This window comes from Eleutherodactylus coqui, chromosome 13, assembly GCF_035609145.1.
Source record: "Eleutherodactylus coqui strain aEleCoq1 chromosome 13, aEleCoq1.hap1, whole genome shotgun sequence".
NCBI lineage: Eukaryota > Metazoa > Chordata > Amphibia > Anura > Eleutherodactylidae > Eleutherodactylus > Eleutherodactylus coqui.
The window spans coordinates 103,851,307-103,869,000 of NC_089849.1; the positions used below are offsets into that span (position 1 = coordinate 103,851,307).

General features: G+C 47.8%; 2 protein-coding genes across 6 annotated transcripts in view; one reads left to right on the top strand and one right to left on the bottom strand.

Moving 5' to 3' along the window:
* ARSG (arylsulfatase G) overlaps window positions 1-481 on the top strand; it is a 71,951-nt gene extending 71,470 nt beyond the window's left edge. For both annotated transcript variants that reach the window (XM_066587835.1, XM_066587836.1), the window contains one exon: window positions 92-481. In XM_066587835.1, coding sequence (XP_066443932.1) covers window positions 92-393 — 302 coding nt within the window. In that variant the 3' untranslated portion in view covers window positions 394-481. The remainder of the gene's footprint in view (window positions 1-91) is intronic.
* On the bottom strand, window positions 415-15,965 carry WIPI1 (WD repeat domain, phosphoinositide interacting 1). Of its 4 annotated transcripts, none has more exons than XM_066587838.1 (13): window positions 15,796-15,965; window positions 10,356-10,438; window positions 7,085-7,254; window positions 6,917-7,013; window positions 5,715-5,812; window positions 5,400-5,492; window positions 5,259-5,329; window positions 5,007-5,114; window positions 2,956-3,117; window positions 2,772-2,879; window positions 1,936-2,057; window positions 1,762-1,862; window positions 415-621 (listed from the first exon to the last, which is right to left on the bottom strand). In XM_066587838.1, the coding sequence occupies exons 1-13, from the start codon at window positions 15,876-15,878 to the stop codon at window positions 580-582; spliced, it is 1,338 nt and encodes a 445-aa protein (XP_066443935.1). In that variant the 5' UTR covers window positions 15,879-15,965; the 3' UTR covers window positions 415-579. The 4 variants fall into 4 exon arrangements, with proteins under 4 accessions (XP_066443935.1, XP_066443934.1, XP_066443936.1 ...); XM_066587837.1 differs by having other exon boundaries at window positions 10,344-10,438; XM_066587839.1 differs by having other exon boundaries at window positions 10,344-10,438; window positions 15,767-15,856.
* Between the last annotated feature and the right edge of the window lie 1,729 nt (window positions 15,966-17,694).

Below are 17,694 nucleotides of genomic sequence, written 5' to 3' on the forward strand. Positions count from 1 at the left end.
CTCTTTCTCTATCTCACTCCTTTACACACTACACCGCGCAGGCAGCTTTTAGGTTTAGTAATGCCTACTTTTCTTCCTGATTATTTGGCAGGTGGCGCGCTGGCCTGTAATGGAAGCACTGGACACTCCCAACGCCATGATCCCCCTCTGCTGTTCAACCTTTATTACGACCCGCAGGAGGGGACACCGGTGGCCCAGGAAAGCGAGGAGTACAAGCGGATGCTCCCTCTCATTTCCCAGGCAATGGCTGATCTTCTTGAGGACATCCGCATGGACAACGTTTCCACAGCCAACTACGCCCAGGATCCATCAGCCGCTCCCTGCTGTAACCCAATGCTTGCCGCCTGCCGCTGTGAGAAGACGGGTGGGGGAGACATCGGCTGCCGCCATTAACTTTTCACAATCAGTACAACATTCATTGTTTGTGGCGTTTAATAACTGACATTATGTAAAATATTAAAATACAGAATCCATGTTAAAACATGGCGGCAGTAGTGACCTATTATATATACCCCCTGGCCTGTCACCTCACCCATCCATCCATCCATCCAGAGCGCACTTCGGCTTTTTGGTAGCTGGTCATGGCCATTCGTCTCTCTGACTTCCACGGCACAAACTTATCTACCAAAATCAAAACAGAACCACTTTATTCTCCAGTGTGCAGGGTGTATCACCAATAAATCCATCAACATGCAAGAACCCCGGCCGCCACCCCCACAACGCAGAGAATGGGCGCTGATCCATGGCTGCCAGAGGTAACACTGGAGAGTAAAGCGCATCCCAAGAGCTGGCGAGAACCACGCTGTTCTAATGTAACCTAGGGTCATGATGGATGGTAGAGGTCAACTCATAAAATGCACCTACAGGTAAAGACACCAACACATGTGCAACCGGGGAAGAATTACTTCTCCCCGGACGTCACGTTACATATAAACTCATACAGGACCTTTGTTTAGTATCAGAAAAGGAATAATAATTCTCCTTCCCTGATTGTAACATTCCATGTATAATGCAGGTCACCTCTTATAGGACATGTGTGATATAAGCTATAACACACCCGCTCTTCCATGTTGCAGGACGCTGGCTTTATAGCAATGCGTAATATAAGGAGTAATACCACCCCCAGTAACTTGATATAGATTTTATATAGATATTACAGGTCTTCTCCTATAGAACACTGATGTAATATAAAGAATCAGAACCCCTATCACTAGACTAATAGTGAGTCTACCTTGTCTCGTTACACCCATCCATCATAGGACACTCAGGACCCCAAAATGTAAAGAATGAGTGTTGGGAACAGAGGGATCTCCAACTTCCACCAGCAGGACTGGGGTCACAGCGCCCCTACAGCCTTTAGGTGGCACTACAGACCAGGCTATAGAGCAAGCACCATTGCTGATCTGGAACCACAAGCCTTGGCCGTCCAGGAATACTGATACTGAAGCTAACGGACAAAATAATAAAGTCAGATTATGAGAACTTTCCCCCCCATGACCAGGAAATGGTGGGAAGTATTCATCAGGGTTAGCCGGGTTAGCGTCACCCATGTGCGTCACACGCTGATGAAATCCACAAGGCACTGCTCCGATACTAAACGCTTGTGCTGCTCCTTCATAGAGGGAATCAATATACCAGCTGCTGCACAAAAGTGTTATCTCGCGCCTCACTCATCGGTACTGGAGCAAGGTCTACTGGAATATACGGGTTGTCGCCCATGCCCTGCCCCTACGCCACAGCTCAGGGACCGTGAATGCTCACAGGAGGAAACTCTTTCTCATCATCAAGTTGGACCGGACCAACAGCAAACTCATGTTCTGGGATCAGCTCCCCGCGTAGAGCGCCTCCATCCTCCGAGTATCCTGAGGAACAAAGAGCCCATGTTACAGCAAGTGAGGGAAACCCAACTGACATCACCGGCCCCCAGTGTCTTACCTGTCATCATGGAACTGGAGGGGGGACCTTTCTGCCCCGCCACAGTGGCCGCGTAAGACACAGGCGTGGGAGTCTCCCCATCTCCTTCCCTGCCTGCGTCCAACTTCCCTGAACCGTGGAGGCTGGAAATATGTCAACACAATGTTATATGCCCAGCATGTCGCATAACCCCAGGAGCCAGGGCTATACAACCATTCATTAGCAGAGATGCCTGGCCATATCTACTGCAGAGAACCCCCTGAAGCAAGTCTTACACTCCTGGGGAGCCCCTAATCAGGGCTCAAAGCACTGTGGTTGGGTTCGCAAGTTTGTTCCTGAAATGACAACTGTAAAATCTGTATTCCTAATCCCAATTGAAGCGGCTGCAGCTACGGAGTAAGGGATAAGCTATAAGGAAACTTAGCTTTGAAGTGATACCAAAAGCAAGTTAGTAATCTTGAAAGTGATGAATATGAAAATGATCTCCTCTAGTACCTTGTTGCCTTCACTAGTAACGACCCCCCCCCCCCCACAGTCCTACTTCAGTACCTTGTAGCCTTCATTAGTAGCGACCTCCCCTATAGTCCTCCTTCCGTACCTTGTGGTCTTCACTAGAATCAACTACCCCCCCTACAGTCCTCCTTCAGTACCTTGTGGCCTTCACTAGTAACGACCCCCCCCTACAGTCCTCCTTCAGTACCTTGTGGCCTTCGCTAGTAACGACCCCCCTACAGTCCCGCCTTATAACTGTTCTCTATATCAATGGCTGTTACATGGGCGAAGAGGAGGGGCCTTATAACGATGCCATACATCGGTGAACCATGACCCCTCTGGGACGACCTCCATGCCCTGGTTACCTGTGTTTCCTTATTAGGACACACTCGCCTCCGTCTTGAGGGTCCAGGTTATAGATGTAGAGGTGACCGCTAGAAGAAGAAACCAAGAGCCGTGGCAGCTTCTGTATCCTGAAACCAGGGAAGGTGCGTTAGTATCTGAGACAAGGGAAGGGGTGTGCAGGATTTCAGGGGTTAATGCGCTTACGTCACTAGAGTGCAGGCATTTTTGTGCCCCAAGAAGCTGAGACGAACGGTAGCAAAGGCGCGGTCTTGGTTCATCATGTCTGACACCTGGGCGGGGAGGTAGTTAGAAGCCGCCATGAACATCTTGCCTACGTAGCCGCTCCAAGAGGAGTTTTCTTCTGATCTAAGGAGAGATACAGTAATATAGTTTCAGCAGAGCACCAGGATTGTGCCAACGCTGGCCACATTCTGCTATGCGCACCAAGTGGACACTGCAATGCAAGTGAGGAAATGTCGCCATCTCCTGGTGACCAAGAGGAAGAGCATAGAAGTCAGGGATCACAAGCTAGCACGTCTCATAACGTGAAGGAACCCCCTTTTCACCCTCCAGCTCTAACTTAGCATTGCTGTGAGTGGAGTGAGGGTTCAAAAAGTTCATAGTAAAGTGTGATAAAGCCACTCCAAGACCCCCTCTTCTCATAGTATCCACTCCTTCTCCAGGGTATATGACTAAGATATTGACAAGATGTATCCAACTAGTACCTGCGATTTCCCCCTCCAATACTGACTGCTATGGTCTCCACTAGTAACTGATCCCCCTTACCCCAATACTGCCCCCTGTGGCATCCCACTAGTAACACCGATTCCCTTGCCGTCACCACATACCACCCCATGGCTATTAGTACACCCACCAACCTGACCCATCAGAGCCTTATGGCACATTGTGGTAATAAACCCCAATATTAAAAGATGGAGATACCCCTTTAGCTATAGGATAATGATCACGATGTGATTTTTCGGGGAGGGGGGGGGGGGGGTTGTTGCAATATCAGGTTGCAATCTTATCTTGCTACTGTTGTTGTAGCTCAAATGCCCTTTATCAAGCATATGAGGAAGCTTGAAATATTAGGGGCTATAGGTTAACAGAGGTCAGCCTGGATATGGCCAACATCCAAAAGTGAATCAAACGGTCAAAAAAAAAAAAAAAAAAAAGGTCCTGTGACATGGTGTTAAGATGGGGACCACAGTCCTCAGGTCAACATCTGGACTGTCCAAATAAGTCATATGACCATTCAAAAGACCTACAGTGTATCCAACCGTGTATATCTGATACCGAAGGGTCTAGAACGGAGGGACTCAAGACACTGCGCCACGTCCAACCTGTGTGAGGGAGGGGTACCAAACACAGTTTTAGCCAATGGGGTCCTCGGCTGTTAGTCACAGCTGAGGACCCGGAGGATAAGACAGAAACTGTTTAACTGCTTCTGCCTCCTCCTTTACAGGTTACATAGCGCTCAATGAGTGCTGTGTAGTGAAGAGAGAAAGCGGAATGGTACTTTCGCTAGTTGACCCGGCAACAAAAAAAAAAAGAGACAATGTGAGTGTCACGGGGCAGATATATATATATATATATTTTCTCTATACATTTTTTTTTTTTAAACGTATATTACAAAGTGGAAAAAGAAAAAAATTGCATATTAAAATAAAAAACACACACACACACACACACACACACACACACACCAACCCATCTTCTATTTCAATCTATGCACCCTGTAATCAGAGACTATACAAATTATATATCAAAACGTCCGAAACAAGATGAGGAACCTGTTCCTGTACGTTATTTTAGCATGAAATATACCCATCTTAAAAATAACCTACTATAAATGAATTTTTTTAGCTTTTTACTACTAATAAAAACAGAACAAAAACACACACACACACACACACACACACACACACACACACACACACACGAAGAAAATTCAATGAAAATAAAGACAAGAAAAAATAAATAAACCTATGTGTCACGGAAAAATAAAAACCCTGCAAAAACAATTTTGGTAGTTGTATTAATAAAAAAAAAAAGAAAAAAAAAAAAAGAATAATAAAAGTAGGGCAGTAAAACCCCCACATGGGTAAAATCCCTGACATGTGTCTGGGCCTTTAGGACCAAACCCCCTGGTCGTTAAGGGGTTAAACACATGAAACTGTGATCACAGCCTAAGGGTATCTCCATTATAAGGGGCATGGAGCCCAGGCTCCGCCTCCTCTATGGTGACCGCTCACCTTTCTGGTATATGCTCCAGTTTGAAGATGTGCACCGTCTCTGTGTTGCTGGACACGCACAGGAACTGAGAGTCCATGCTAAATATCAGGGAGCTGATGTTAACATACCTGCAGCACGAGAGAAGACCAGAAATTACAGCACTGCATTGCCACCCCCAGAGCAGCGGTGTACAGAGGTGGGGAAGTATCAAAGTAGTTCTATGTAGTCTCAACTTTTTCATAGAACTCCTTACAGGAAGACATTTGTCTCACCTCTTCATTCCTCTCCTGAACTCATAAAGTCGCTGCCCCTCAGGGATGGAAAACACTCGAATAACAGTACCCTGTAATGAGAGGAACAGGTCAGCTGGCACGGGTCACACCCCGGGCACAGACCCTCTACCACCTACTCACCTTCTCTGATGCACTGGCCAGTTTGGTCCCTGTGGAGTTGAAGGTGATGGCAGCAAGCGGGCTGTCGTGGGCCGGGATTGTGCATTCTATTTTCTGTATAGAAACACAGCACATCATACTCCAAACTTCAAGTCACTGCCCACTTACCAAACACTGCTGCCTACCAATTACAGACTGATGCCATGGGAGAGGCACTGCCCACCTGGAGCAAGAGCAGCCATACTCTGCAGAACTATGCACTCACCTTTTGTCCCACAAGACCTGACAGAATACCAGTCAGCAGATGTATGTGGATATTATGCAGCAGCTACTCACCAATATGTTGGCATCATACACCATGATCTCGCCCATTGAGGCACTGCCAGGATACGCCAGGTAGGAGTTGGAATGGTTAATAGAAAGAGCGGAAAGACCTGGACAGAGGAAGACAAGCGAAAGGTTCGAAGAGGGCAAAACTGCACAACTGACTGCCCCTCTCCTATTATTACTGGCTACTCCACCAACCAACCCTTCCACCATACTACTGTGTTTCCCCAAATATAAGACCCTGTCTTACATTACTTTTTGCCGCAAAAGAGGCACTAGATCTTATTTTCAGGCAAGTCTTGTTTTACTTACCCAGCAGCCTAGGTCCTGGCACGGTTCCTGCAGTCCTCAGCCACCCATACAGGATCAGTTCCTGGTTACTGGATTCATAAGCCCCGCCTCCACGAAGTGATGGCTGTGATTGGTTCTCCTAGCGCCGTGGCTCTGCCAATCACAGCCATCCCGCCTCCATGATGTGATGACTGTGATTGGTTCTTTGAGTGTCGTGGCTCAGCTAGTCAATGCAGCGCTAGAAGAACCAATCACAGCCATCGCTTTGTGGAGGCGGAATTTATAAATCCCGTTATCAGGAAGTGATCCTGTGTGGACGGCTGACGACTGCGGGAACTGTGCTGGGGCTATGGAGAGCAGCGGGAAGGACCTGGATCGAACCTGCTAGGTAATGTATTCCTATTTCTGGCTTATTTTCAGGCTAGCACTTCTATTTCACCACCCCCTCTCCAAAAAATGTCCTGGGAAAAAAAAAACAGGCTAGGGCTTATCTTTGGGGCAGGTCTTATTTATTTTTGGGGAACCACAGTATCACACGAACGAGAGCGACTTGTACCTGACATTCTCGGGCGTGATTTGCGTTGCACAACACATGACTACTCGGTCTATGTGTGATGTGCGGGAGACCAGACATCTACATCTACGATTTTCATGCGAGACTCACATAAAAATAGAGCAGCCCTAGATTTTTTTTATCTGGCAGCATCACTGGAAAAAGAAAAATCACCCGTCTAAATACACTCATTGCAAAAAATGGGTTGCATTTTTCTACGTTACACGAGACACAAAACTTGCACGATTTTCTCGTCCGTGTGAATGCACCCTAACTGAACATCCCATCACTGATTCTTACCGCTATGTTATCACTCTGGCGATCCCCCTCCCCACCTACAACTGACTGCGGCTCCTGCCATCATTACCAGTGGGATTCCGGGGAATGTTGAGCAGAGTTCTCAGCAGCTTCATGTCCTTGATATTATGGATGTAAACAGACTCCTCCAGACAAACCACCAGCCTCTGGAACACAGAGTAAAGTCTGTCAGCAAGCTGCTCCCCATCCAGCAATCCACCGCCCAGACACCACATACCTGCCGGTTCAGTCTGATGGATAGGATGTTGCCGGAGTAATTGTAGTTGCAGATTTCTGTCCCTTTCTTGAAGTGGAAGACATTCATCTGACGAGGCTTGGAGTGACTGACAACCACCACGAGACTACTGGAGAAGAGGCGCTCAACGATGTACACGTCTGAGAGATCATCTACGTGAGACAGATACGAGCATGAGAGGTGAGGAAGCAAGAGTGGGTAATGTGACAGGCGTGGGGCAGGAGCGCGAGACAAACCCTACTAGTGCATCTGCCAATACCATATCCCACCGATGTGAATGTTACCTTCTTTTATCAGCAGTTTTTTTCTTTTGGACATTTACATTGAACACGGCCTTCTACGCTGCCAAAGAAAAATAAATCCCTCTCCTAGAAGAAGTTGTTGTTTTGCTGTGAAATTCGTCCTGCGGTTCCATCTCAGGCAGATATGTAACCGATGAGAGTTGTAGTGATTAGATGAACGGTCTTGTCACCGGAGGCCCTAAAAGTGGTTCCATCCTTGGCGCCATCGTTACACCCCTGTGTCTGTTGCAACCATATCCAGGCACTTGGCTGTAGAACATTTGGTCCCCCGGCCCCAATTACTTGTACGGCCTCTGACACCCACCGTCGTCTCTTTTTGCAGTGATGTTATGAAGAATGAAACTGGATGCTATGGAGGGGAACCGGGCTGTCTTTAGCAACATATCAAGGTTTAGTTTGAGCACTGACGACTGCCGTGTTCGCGTCTGGAGACCTTGGAGTGAGCGCCTCAATCCTTCCTTTGCTGTGGAGCGGCACACTGCCCCCTGCTGGTGTGATGGTCTGGGGGGGGGCATCACATACGACAGTCAATGACAGCTCAGCGATATGTTCAGAACATCCCGCAGGCACATGTGTTCCTCTCATGGCGACTTCCAAGACGCAGCAGGATAATGCTCGGCCGCACACACAAGGGGGTCACAGGAGCCCCCACAACATTGTCACACTTCCATGGCTGCCCGGTTGCCAGATTTATCACCAATACAACATGTATGGGACTATCTGGGACGCCAACTTTAACATTCTACGAGTTTGCCCCATGTAGAGGCTCAGTTACAGCAAATGTGGAGAGATATGCTGCAGGGTACCATATGGAACCTGTATGCATCCTGTATCCAAGCTAGAGGCGGTGCAACAGGGTATTAGAGCCTCCATGCCAGCCTGTATCACATCTTGTATCTAAGCTAGAGGCAGTACAACAGGGTACTAGAGCCTCCATGCCCACCCGTATCACATCTTATATCCAAGCTAGAGGCGGTACAACAGGGTACTAGGGGCCTCCATGCCCCTGTATCACATCTTGTATCCAAGCTAGAGGCAGTACAACAGGGTACTAGAGCCTCCATGCCCGCCTATATCACATATTGTATCCAAGCTAGAGGCAGTACAACAGGGTACATGAGCCTCCATGCCCGCCTATATCACATCTTGTATCCAAGCTAGAGGCAGTACAACAGGGTACTAGAGCCTCCATGCCCGCCTATATCACATATTGTATCCAAGCTAGAGGCAGTACAACAGGGTACATGAGCCTCCATGCCCGCCTATATCACATATTGTATCCAAGCTAGAGGCAGTACAACAGGGTACTAGAGCCTCCATGCCCGCCTATATCACATATTGTATCCAAGCTAGAGGCAGTACAACAGGGTACTAGAGCCTCTATGCCCTCCTGCATCACATCTTGTATCCAAGCTAAAGGGCGGTACAAAAGGGTACTAGAGCCTACAAGCCCGCCGTATCAAATCTTGTATCCAAGCTAGAGGCAGTACAACAGGGTACTAGAGCCTCCATGCCCACCCGTATCACATCTTGTATCCAAGCTAGAGGCAGTACAACAGGCTACTAGAGCCTCCATGCCCACCCGTATCACATCTTGTATCCAAGCTAGAGATGGTACAACAGGGTACTAGAGCCTCCATGCCCACCCGTATCACATCTTGTTTCCAAGCTGGAGGCGAACAACAGAGTACTAGAGCCTCCATGGCTGCCTGTATCACATCTTCTATCCAAGCTAGAGGCAGTACAACAGAGTACTAGAGCCTCCATGCCCACCCGTATCACATCTTGTATCCAAGCTAGAGGCGGTACAACAGGGTACTAGAGCCTCCATGCCCACCCGTATCACATCTTGTATCCAAGCTAGAGATGGTACCACAGTGTACTAGAGCCTCAATGTCCACCTGTATCACATCTTGTTTCCAAGCTGGAGGCGAACAACAGGGTACAAGAGCCTCTATGCCTGCCCGTATTACATCTTGTATCCAAGCTAGAGGCGGTACAACAGGGTACTAGAGCCTCTATGCCCTCCTGCATCACATCTTGTATCCAAGCTAAAGGGCGGTACAACAGGGTACTAGAGCCTCCATGCCCGCCGTATCAAATCTTGTATCCAAGCTAGAGGCAGTACAACAGGGTACTAGAGCCTCCATGCCCACCCGTATCACATCTTGTATCCAAGCTAGAGATGGTACAACAGGGTACTAGAGCCTCCATGCCCACCCGTATCACATCTTGTATCCAAGCTAGAGATGGTACAACAGGGTACTAGAGCCTCCATGCCTGCCCGTATCACATCATGTATCCAAGCTAGAGGCGGTACAACAGGGTACTAGAGCCTCCATGCCCACCCGTATCACATCTTGTATCCAAGCTAGAGATGGTACCACAGTGTACTAGAGCCTCAATGTCCACCTCTATCACATCTTGTTTCCAAGCTGGAGGCGAACAACAGGGTACAAGAGCCTCTATGCCTGCCCGTATTACATCTTGTATCCAAGCTAGAGGCGGTACAACAGGGTACTAGAGCCTCCATGCCTGCCCGTATCACATCTTGTATCCAAGCTAGAGGCTGTACGACAGGGTACTACATCTCCGTGCCCACCTGTATCACATGTTGTATCCAAGCTAGAGGCGGTACAACTGGGTACTAGAGCCTCCCTACAAGGGGCAGTTTTCTGCAACACATTCTCCTTTTGCTCTGATATTATAATCACTTCCTTATATAACGTTACAATCACACAGAGATAGTAACATCCGGAGAACTTCTTCTAGGGAGGGATCGTTTGCTTGTTTTTCTGTGAGCGTACAATGGCGGCCGAAGCCTTATGATTGCACTGCTGGAAGCGCCAGCAGATACTGAAGTGCAGAGTTATAACATGAAGAGTCTTCCCTCCAACCCACCAAACCCAGTAGCCCCCCGTCCTCCTCTGGAGACATACTCAGGTCCTTACAGCTTTCATGGACAAGGTCGAGCTGTTCCACAGAGGAGAGAGAGAAGAGCTTGTATCCTGTTTTCATCCCAATCGCCAGTGACCTGCGGGCACCAAGGCAGGAAAGAAAAAAAGTTATGAAGACGTCACAAACAAACTGAAAGCCAGCCCATATGAGATCCACAGACCAGCGCCTTCCACCCAGACCCCAATAATCTACAGAGGAGTGGGGACTAGCGGCCCTAGAGTAGCCCAAGTATAGTCTGACCACTTGGCACGGGACTCCATGCTCCATAATAGAACAGGCCATTATATGCCAGCCCTCATGCCAAGCAACCGCTCAGCGATCAGGGCGATCATGTTATTAATGGCCGTTGTGCGCCTCCATATCGCTCTACCATAGAGGTTACTTGGAAAGAAGGTGAAACATCACAGTAGTCATATATCTGGAGGTGTCCAAGGTGAAGCTCTGTGGCAGGCGTTAAGGCCCATCTGCGATGTGGAGCGCTTCCATGGCTTCACAATGACCACCTGCCAATCCAGACAAGGTTCTCTTTGAAGATCTCCATGGGGTCCTTCACCACGGCGCAGAAATCATTCAAGAAAACTGCTATATCCTTCCCAGGGGTATGGGAATATTAGCCTGAAGCCATCACCCTGCGACCTCCAGTGCTGCAATCTACAGTGGCCTACAAGGCTCAGTCTCCACCGGAAAGCATTACAGTGAATTATAAGGACTATCAAAAGGGATGACGTTCAACGCCTGTAATAGGGCAAAAATAAAAAAAGGAAAAACTCCACCTTTCGCCCTCCCTTAGAGTAACTACCCACTACAGTTTTTTTCACTGCGAAATTCACAGCATTTTTTTCTGCAGGGGTCTATGGGATTTGTAATGTTAAAATCGCGATCGCGCGATAAATTGCGATTTTGCATACCTCAGCTCAGGCAAAAACGGAACAGTCATGTGGATCATGAAATCATAGCATTAAAAAGTAAAACTCATCCCACAAAAATAAAAGTTACGCAATAGATTATACCCCAAAACGATGGCCTTTAAGAAATATAACTTGTTCTGCTACGCCAACAGAAAAATTAAAACGTTTTGGCTCCTAAAATGCAACAATGAAAAAATATTAGTTGGTCATCAAGGTGCGAACCGGCGGAATTAAAGGGGTTGTCCCGCGCTGAAACGGGTTTTTTTTTTATTCAATAGGCCCCCCGTTCGGCGCGAGACAAACCCAATGCATGGGTTAAAAAAAAAAAAAAAAAAAAAAAAGGTTTATTACTTACCCGAATCTCCGCTCTGCGGCAACTTCTTGCTTACCTTACGAAGATGGCCGCCAGGAGCTTCACCCACGATGCACCGCGGGTCTTCTCCCATGGTGCACCGTGGGCTCTGTGCGGTCCATTGCCGATTCCAGCCTCGTGATTGGACCAGCTCTCCGGCACGAGCGGCCCCATTCACCAGGGAGAAGACCGGACTGCGCAAGCGCGTCTAATCGGGCGATTAGACGCTGAAATTAGACGGCACCATGGAGACGAGGACGCTAGCAACGGAACAGGTAAGTGAATAACTTCTGTATGGCTCATAATTAATGCACGATGTATATTACAAAGTGCATTAATATGGCCATACAGAAGTGCATAACCCCACTTGCTTTCGCGGGACAACCCCTTTAAGGGGTTAAGCGTATTTAGATCAGATACAACCGGATCTTCTCCAACCCAACAGAGAGGAACATCTATACCACCTTAAAAGGACATTTATAAATCAGGGCTACCATCCCACCTCAACTGATGACCAAATCACCAGAGCCACCGGGGCACCCAGGAATCACCAGAGCCACCGGGGCACCCAGGAATCACCAGAGCCACCGGGGCACCCAGGAATCACCAGAGCCACCGGGGCACCCAGGAATCACCAGAGCCACCGGGGCACCCAGGAATCACCAGAGCCACCGGGGCACCCAGAAATCAACTACTCTGATACACGGAGAAGGAAACAAATGATTGTGTACCTCTAGTAGTGACCTGCAATTCATAGCCAGAGGTACTAAGGAAAATTTTAAAGAAACTCCACCATACCTCCTACACAAGGATGACGGTCTGAGAACCATATTCCTGCTCCCCCTCCTAAGCTACAGGCAACCTGCAAGTCTGAGGACCTTTATAATCAGGAGTGCATTGCCCTCCGACACACAAAAAGGAACCCATCCCTGTAATGTAAGGAGCTGTAAGACCTGCTGACCTGTACGGACCGCGGACAGGATACAAATCCTGAACACACAGCAGGACTGTAAGATCCTGGGGACATTCACATGTTCCATGTCTGATGTTGAGTACCTGATCCATTGCAGTAAATGTCCTGTTGGGGGCCTTTATGTTGGGGAAACAGGGCAAAAACTGAGAGCCAGGATGAGATCGCATCGCCACTCAATTACAGAGGGAAAGACTGAACTACCTGTGGCAAACATTTTTGTGCTCAGGGACACAACAGAGCAGATGGAGGTTATCATACGGAAGGGCAACTTCAAGTCACAGCGTCACAGAAGAATTCGGGAGTACAAATTTATGGCCATGTTTGATACCCTCAAGAATGGAATGAACCTCAGTCCGGGGTTCTTGCATCCGTGGAGAATATGAAAGGAGGTCTGAAAGAGGTCAAGAGGGATGTCCTCTTGCCAATCAGATTTGTTCCCCCTTTCTTTAAAACCTTTCGTTAGCCATTACAAGGTCTCCTATCTACAAGATTACGTGGTTTCTCTCACTGAGAACAATCACACTTCGCTCACCTGGCGACACGGTACACGGCATTAAACTTTTTCTGTTTTAGATGGAGAATTACATTACGTAGATATATGGCATCTGTATTTCCAGCTCAGTTAGGATCTGCACCAACGAGAGAAAAAAATAATGACCCAGCTATAAGGCTGTCACAGGGGTAAGGGGGGGGGGACGACATCGTCCCGCCGGTCCTGTCACAGCCGCGATTGCAGAGTTTTTCCCATTACTTCCAATGGGGCCGCGGTGCGATGCGAGATCTGGCAGTCAGACAGGACATGCTGGGATTGGTTTCCCGCATCGCTCCTGTGTATGACAACATTCAGAAGAACGGGTTCATATTTGTGCGTTTCACAAGGTACTGATCTCGTGTCATTTTCTCGACCGTGTGACGCCAGCTATCTTAGAGCAGCGGACGTCCTACAGGTATTCCTATGGCTGCAGAATCCTTCCACGAGAGCAACAAATGGCGGGTGAGAAGTATCGCTCCTGCGAGAGGATCACCACACGGGAGGCACAGCAGAGATTATTCATCATCAGTCGCATCATCCCAGGAGAGCGGCGCGCACGCACGCACGCACGCACACACGCACACACACGCACACACGCACACACGCACAAAATCACCATAGGGAAATGCGGGGTACTAGATGTATACTGCTCCGGAGTTACATCCTGTATTATACTCCAGAGCTGCACTCACTATTCTGCTGGTGGAGTCACTGCGTACATACATTACTTATCCTGTACTGATCCTGAGTTACATCCTGTATTATACTCCAGAGCTGCACTCACTATTCTGCTTGTAGAGTCCCTGTGTACATACATTACTTATCCTGTACTGATCCTGAGTTACATCCTGTATTATACTCCAGAGCTGCACTCACTATTCTGCTTGTAGAGTCCCTGTGTACATACATTACTTATCCTGTACTGATCCTGAGTTACATCCTATATTATACTCCAGAGCTGCACTCACTATTCTGCTGCTGGAGTCCCTGTGTGCATACATTACTTATCCTGTACTGATCCTGAGTTACATCCAGTATTATCCTTCAGAGCTGCACTCACTATTCTGCTGGTGGAGTCACTGTGTACATACATTACTTCTGTACTGATCATGAGTTACATGCTGTATTATACCCCAGAGCTGCACTCACTATTCTACTGCTGGAGTCACTGTGTACATACATTACTTATCCTGTACTGATCCTGAGTTACATCCAGTATTATACTCCAGAGCTGCACTCACTATTATGCTGGTGGAGTCACTGTGCACATACATTACTTATTTGTACTGATCCTGAGTTACATGCTGTATTATACCCCAGAGCTGCGCTTACTGTTCTGCTGGTGGAGTCGCTGTGTACATACATTACTTCTCCTGTACTGATCCTGAGTTACATGCTGTATTATACCCCAGAGCTGCGTTTACTGTTCTGCTTTGTATACATTACTTCTCCTGTACTGATCCGGGGTTATATGCTTTATTATACTCCAGAGCTGCGCTCACTGTTCTGCTGTGTATATATTACTTCTCCTGTACTGATCAGCGGTTACATGCTGTATTATACTCCAGAGCTGCACTCACTATTCTGCTGGTGGAGTCACTGTGTACATACATTACTTCTCCTGTACTGATCCTGAGTTACATGCTGTATTATACCCCAGAGCTGCACTCACTATTCTGCTGGTGAAGTCACTGTGTACATACATTACTTATCCTGTACTGATCCTGAGTTGCATGCTGTATTATACCCCAGAGCTGCACTCACTATTCTGCTGGTGGAGTCACTGTGTACATACATTACTTCTCCTGTACTGATCCTGAGTTACATGCTGTATTATACCCCAGAGCTGCACTCACTATTCTGCTGGTGAAGTCACTGTGTACATACATTACTTCTCCTGTACTGATCCTGAGTTACATGCTGTATTATACCCCAGAGCTGCGCTTACTGTTCTGCTTTGTATACATTACTTCACCTGTACTGATCCGGGGTTACATGCTGTATTATACTCCAGAGCTGCGCTCACTGTTCTGCTGTGTATACATTACTTCTCCTGTACTGATCAGCGGTTACATGCTGTATTATACTCCAGAGCTGCACGCACTGTTCTGCTGTGTATACATTACTTCTCCTGTACTGATCAGCGGTTACATGCTGTATTTTACTCCAGAGCTGCACTCACTGTTCTGCTGTGTATACATTACTTCTGTGCTGACCCCGAGTTCCATCCTGTATTATCTGAACACTACATCTTTATGGCTTCTACATTCGGGGTGCGGGGGGTCTGCAGATGGCGGTGGTCAGGGACTCTACAGGTTCTACTGCTGCAGATTGCGGTGGTCAGGGACTCTACAGGTTCTACTGCTGCCTATCAAAATGTGACAGACCGGTCACTTCAGCATATTGTCCATCCTCGGCAAGATAACGGACCGAACCACTCACGTCTTCCCGCGTCCAGGTCATATAGAATATTGGTATTGCCCACCTCTTGGCAAAATATGCTAATGGGCTGGTCTACTCATTCGCACCAATGATAACACTGCTGTCCGCCTTTCCTCTATTTCCCCTAATGGACTAGTCCTGTCTCTTCCGCACACATAGTAGTACTATACCCCCACAATAAGTGATAATGGTACAACCCCAGGTCCCCTTCCCGGCAGAGCATTACGTGCAGTCCTGGTTGTAGGACAGACAGCAGATGTCGGTACTCCCGTCTCCCACCGAGGCGCCTCCTTCCCCGCCGGGCTCCATCTCGTCGGCTCTAGCCTGAGCTCCTCTCGGACCCCGGCTCCCTCCACATCCGCAGTAAACAAACAACAGCTGACAGCGCGTCACCTCGCTGCTACCTGCTCATTGGATACCGCCTCCTCTCGCCCGTTATTGGTCCAAGCCTTCCACCGTTAACCAATCAGCGCAGAGACAGTCCGGTCCAAAGACTAACACAGTGTGCCCCGCCCTTTCCCAGCAGGGCCGCACAGGATTGGTGGGGTGGTACACTAGGGAGGAATCGCATTGGTTACGCGAGACACGTTTTTGAACTTGGAGCACGTGATGTGCGTGGAAGCCATCTTGTTAATCGTCAGCTTCTTCCCCAACCAATATGGCTGACGCTCTAACCTCTTGTGATGCAGTGTGTAAATTGAGGAGTGGGAAGGGGAGGGTTCAGATGCAAACTACAAGTCAAACACCCTCAAGGGGAACTCAGTGCTGGGGGCAGACTGAAGTCAGCTGCTGCTGGGAGGATGTAGCAGAGCTGGAGTGGTGGAGTGTAGGCGAGCGCAGGAATACATGGAGTCTATATGTATAAAGGCGAAAGCCCTCACCGACCGACCGCTAATTCTATAACTTCACGGGGTCGTACAAAGAAGAATCTACCTCACCTCTGTGTGTGTATATACTGAGGAGAATCTACCTCACCTCTCTGTGTATATACTGAACAGAATCTACCTCACCTCTGTGTGTATATACTGAGGAGAATCTACCTCCCCTCTGTGTGTATATACTGAGGAGAATCTACCTCACCTCTGTGTGTGTATATACTGAGGAGAATCTACCTCACCTCTGTGTGTGTGTATATATACTGAGGAGAATCTACCTCACCTCTGTGTGTATATACTGAGGAGAATCTACCTCCCCTCTGTGTGTATATACTGAGGAGAATCTACCTCCCCTCTGGGTGTATATACTGAGGAGAATCTACCTCACCTCTGGGTGTATATACTGAGGAGAATCTACCTCACCTCTGGGTGTATATACTGAGGAGAATCTACCTCACCTCTGTGTGTATATACTGAGGAGAATCTACCTCACCTCTATGTGTATATACTGAAGAGAATCTACGTCACCTCTCTGTGTATATACTGAAGAGAATCTACCTCAACTCTGTGTATATACTGAGGAGAATCTACCTCACCTCTATGTGTATATACTGAGGAGAATCTACCTCCCCTCTGTGTGTATATACTGAGGAGAATCTACCTCACTTCTGTATGTCTATACTGAGGAGAATCTACCTCACCTCTATGTGTATATACCGAGGAGAATCTACCTCACCTCTGTGTATATACTGAGGGGAATATACCTCACCCCTGTGTATATACTGAGGAGAATCTACCTCACCTGTATGTGTATATGCTGAGGAGAATCTACCTCACCTCTGTGTGTATATACTGAGGAGAATCTACCTCACCTCTATGTGATTATACTGGGGAGAATCTACCTCACCTCTCTGTGTGTATATACTGAGGAGAATCTACCTCACCTCTGTGTGTATATACTGAGGAGAATCTACCTCACCTCTGTGTGTATATACTGAGGAGAATCTACCTCACCTCTGTGTGTATATACTGAGGAGAATCTACCTCAACTATGTGTGTATATACTAAGGAGAATCTACCTCACCTCTATGTGTATATACTGAGGAGAATCTACCTCACCTCTGTGTGTATAAACTGAGGAGAATCTACCTCACCTCTGTGTGTATATACTGAGGAGAATCTACCTCACCTCTGTGTGTATATATTGAGGAGAATCTACCTCACCTCTCTGTGTATATACTGAGGAGAAT